The 4069-nt window shown below is 34.6% G+C and overlaps 1 protein-coding gene across 2 annotated transcripts; it reads right to left on the bottom strand.

Annotated features, from left to right (window-relative positions):
• Positions 1-456: 456 nt before the first annotated feature.
• On the bottom strand, positions 457-2029 carry LOC121241729. Of its 2 annotated transcripts, XM_041139621.1 has the most exons (3): positions 1895-2029; positions 1599-1781; positions 457-1508 (listed from the first exon to the last, which is right to left on the bottom strand). In XM_041139621.1, exons 2-3 carry the CDS (start codon positions 1644-1646, stop codon positions 816-818), a joined length of 741 nt encoding a protein of 246 aa, XP_040995555.1. In that variant the 5' UTR covers positions 1647-1781; positions 1895-2029; the 3' UTR covers positions 457-815. The 2 variants fall into 2 exon arrangements, with proteins under 2 accessions (XP_040995555.1, XP_040995556.1); XM_041139622.1 differs by lacking the exon at positions 1895-2029 and having other exon boundaries at positions 1599-1789.
• Positions 2030-4069: the final 2040 nt, after the last annotated feature.

Here is a 4069-nt window from a genome sequence, read left to right as displayed (position 1 = left end):
AAACCAAACGGTCTCGGTTTGTATTCACAACCCATTTTAATTCATTTCAACTCATCTTGCTACTATTTACTACTATTCAGTAACTTTAACTCATAAATTTTATTACTATTTATAATATATCTCATTATTATTTACAATTTATTTTAATTCATTTTCGAATCCAAACAATACTGAGCTTAGCCATGTCTAGTGAATATATAAGGGCTTTTCTCAGGCCGTATTGATGCTTCTTCATCTGCATTGCGAAGGGATCGTCTGGACTGGTCAAAAGAGCATTCTGTGTTAGGCTCAACTTCAGAGAGAGAGAGAGAGAGAGAGAGAGAGAGAGAGGGGCTTAACTGAAAAAACTGCAACCATTAAAGAAAAAGTTGGAACAAAATGAGTCAGTGCGGGCAGATAGACAAAAAGTGAATTGGTAACAGAGCAGGGCAGGGGAAAAAAGATTTTCAGAAGAGATTTATATCAATAATCATACTTTCCATTAATATAATTACAAAGCACACTGTGCTGTATATCCTGATACAGATTTGTGGGACCTTCTGGTTGTTGGGCATACCTATCTTCCCTCCCAACCCTAACAACTCCACACCAGGCCATCATCTTAAATGTGAACAAAACTGGGACAAAATATCTAGCCAAAGAGCAGGGAGATAGCAGCAAAGAGCAAGCTCTTTTCTTTTCCATTCTCAGTGAGTAAAAACCTTGGCAGTTCCTTTTCTAGGAAAAACCTCTGTACATCAGTCACTTACCCAACTAATATTGGGTAGTGGATTCTGATCGTAATGAAAAATATTGGGATTACTTGGAAATAGTTGTCATTGAATAGCAAGCCTTTGGTACTTTGTCTCTGTAGGAGAATCAGAGCCTTCACAAAGAACCCTTTTTCTGTTGATGCCACAGCTGGTGGAGGTACTGTTGCAACGTAGAATGTTGGTGATTGAGTCTTGAGGGAAGAGCGCTGGATGTGGTGGTGAAGGAATGGTCACCGGAGGAATCTCAAAGGACTCAAGTGGTGGAGGTGGATGCCGCCATTGGGGAAGTGGTCCGGCGAGAAGAAGAGTCTGAAGGAGTGGACCGGCATTCATCACTGCCTCCAAAAGCTTACCTTTTTCCGGCAATGGCTTCTCAGGCACTAGCAGCTGCTCTACTGTTGCTTGTGGAAAGGATTGTGGAATTGGGTCAACAACCGGAGAAGACGAAACAATGCTCCCCTCGCAATCTGAGGATGAGAAGCCATTGTTTGAGTCGATTCCTCTGATTCTTGGTTCGTCTTCAATGCTAGAATTTCCTGAAAGAGGAGCAGTTGGATGTTGTTGGAGTAAGATCTTCTCAAGGAGGAGTCGACATTTCTCTTGTGCTTCGTCTCTTTCCCTGATGGCTTCCCTAAGCAGATCTTTGAAATGAACTAATTCCTCGTCTCTCTTTCTAATCTCCTCTTGAACTGCCAACCTTGTTTGTTCAAGTTCCAAACTTGTGTACAAAAGGGCCGTTCTTAGCTCTTCCATTGTCTGTATGATTGAAATTGACAGCAAATTAGCTCTCAAATAGCATATAAAGGAACCCCATCATGCATTTTTCAAACGGAGAAACATGCTTACCTTCCCTTTGCAAACCCAGCTGACAAGAGGGTTGCGTTGGTTGTCCATCTTCCTATAATTGGACTTGAATATTGAACAAGTCTTCACGCACAGAGAGAGAGAGAGAGAGAGAGAGAGAAGAGGTGGCGCTTTTGAGCGGTCCTTCGGTCTCTTATAGGAAGTACTTGTCACTGTTCTTTTACCCTTTAAATTTTAGTTGCATTGAATTAAAATTACAAAAAATGACCACAGATATATTGCTAGAAAACCAAATAAAAAATAAATAAATGACAATGAATAAAGTGTGTCCATGTTACTTGGCTTATCAAGGAGAAAGACAATTGATAAATAGACACTACAATCAATCGTCTGCCCTTAAGTTGGAGATTTGTACTTCTACCACTTTCATGTTCTTATTACCTAGAAAATGAGACATATTAAATTACTTAGATCATACCGTCATGGTCTTAAACAGTACCTAAAGAATGCTAGAGTTTGTGCGTGCCGGGCTGCCCATGTGCACGTTGGCCCTACGAGCCGATTTGAAGACGTGACATGAGCGCACGCACATGTTGGCCGGAACTCGGAAGCGTGATTTCACGACGTGACACGGAACTCGTGCGGTTCTATGCGTTGGTAATATAACAGCACTTCTAATAATTTCCTGGAAGTGTCGGTGACAAAATTACTGAAAGTAGGAGGAGTCATAGCGGGAGAGAGTTGTGCAACTTGTGTTTTTGTATTTGTTTTTTTTTTTTTTTTTTTTTTGAGCAGTGTTAAATATATTAAAAATCTATTTATCATATCTTCCTTTTTTTTTAATTATTTAATATCACATAAATGAATAGTATTTTCCTTTCATTTTTTCGAGCGAGGAAAAAAATATTTTCTAGAGAGAGCCTGGAGGCTGACAGAACATACGACTGTTCTGGCCTCTATCTAGCCTTCTAGGTTGTTCTCTTGCTCTGCTTTTCTCGGTGTGGTTTAGACAAAAACGCAAAAGGCCAAAAGCGGAGCAACTCAACTCCGACATGCTCTGCTCTGCTCTGTCCTTTCTCACATAGACTCGATCTTCGCAAAAAAATAATGAAAACAAAAGTCTAATTTCTCTGCTCAGACTCGCGCGGTGAATCATTTCTCAGCGATAAAAGCGGGACCAAGAAAACCTTGTTCTACCTTGCGGATGCTGACACCTTCTTTAGGTTTCATTCCAACGTTTTTTAGACCTCGTTTTGGATGCTTTCATCTCAACATTTAAATATAATTCAATTATACATTTTTTAATCTCCTTTAGTCATGCAGATTTAGTTACACAATAAAATAAAATGAAATAAAAATTAAAAGTTGATAATTAAATAAAATATTATTATAATATAATTTTTTAAAAATTTTTATTTTAAATTTAGAAAAATAGAATTATTTATTGTATATTGTGTGGGAGTTTAAAAAAATTATAATCATTAAATGAAATGAATTGAGATGATTTGCGTAACCAAATGAGACTATCACCTAATCATTACAACAGTTTCAAAATTTTAAACAAAATACAAAATTAAACTTTTTCAAATCTTAAAATAACAATTATATTAAAAAATTATATTATTATAATTTTTTAATTTTATTATATTTTTAATTAACTTTTTATTTATCATTTCTCAAAACATCATAAAACAGGTAAGTCTCATTTGGATTGCAAGATGTGTTTATCTCATCATATTTCAACATCCAAATATCTGACATATAAATATTTTTTCAATTTCAAATTTTTAAATTTTTTATCTAATTATTAAAAATTTTTCAAACTTTGAAATAAAATACAAAGAATAATTCACCCAAATCTTAGACGTACGGATGCTGACCTTATTTAGGTCTACTTATAAATATGGGAGGATAAAGCACTAGGCAGAGTCGCGAAAGCTGATTTCGAAAAGCGTTTAATTACATAAAACTTTTCCTCATATTTCCGAGGAATAAATTTATTCGAAGATCTTTTCTTATTAATTTCCACTCTATGATATAAAAATACTCATCAAAAGGAAATAAAAAATCCTATTATTTTCAGTTTTAAGATATATAAATTTCATGTACTACTGTTAAGTCTTCGGAAAAAGTGAAATAAATTTGAAACCCACCTAAAAAAATTATTTTTAATAGTAAATTCTACTTTTTTTTTTAAAAAAAAAAATGAGCGTTAGATTGTATCTAATAGTGATCAATTTCATTTTTATTCTAGCACTTATTCACTCCAAACTTTATCGAATTACATTTTTTATTTAAAATCAATTTATTTAATTTTTAGAAGAATTAGAACCCGTTCACAAGTTGTATGCTAAAGTTACTATTTTCTTAAATGAAATAATGGAATGAAGTTTTATACATTTAATAAATAAATATAATAATTAGTTACAAATTATGTAAAGATTATATCCGTTGATGTCTTAAAAATCGCACAACAGGTCAGAAGAGGAGAAAGAGTCATTTCCTACCCGCTA

Source organism: Juglans microcarpa x Juglans regia, chromosome 7S (assembly GCF_004785595.1).
Source record: "Juglans microcarpa x Juglans regia isolate MS1-56 chromosome 7S, Jm3101_v1.0, whole genome shotgun sequence".
Lineage (NCBI taxonomy): Eukaryota > Viridiplantae > Streptophyta > Magnoliopsida > Fagales > Juglandaceae > Juglans > Juglans microcarpa x Juglans regia.
The sequence above is the reverse complement of the archived record's forward strand: the minus strand, read 5'-3'. Positions and strand labels throughout refer to the sequence as shown.

Excerpts from the sequence above, each read along its gene's own strand:
- LOC121241729 (XM_041139621.1), bottom strand. The coding sequence starts at position 1,646 with ATGGACAACCAACGCAACCCTCTTGTCAGCTGGGTTTGCAAAGGGAAG. Across the intron at positions 1,509-1,598 it reads GCTGGGTTTGCAAAGGGAAG|ACAATGGAAGAGCTAAGAAC; the intron begins GTAAGCATGTTT and ends TCAATCATACAG.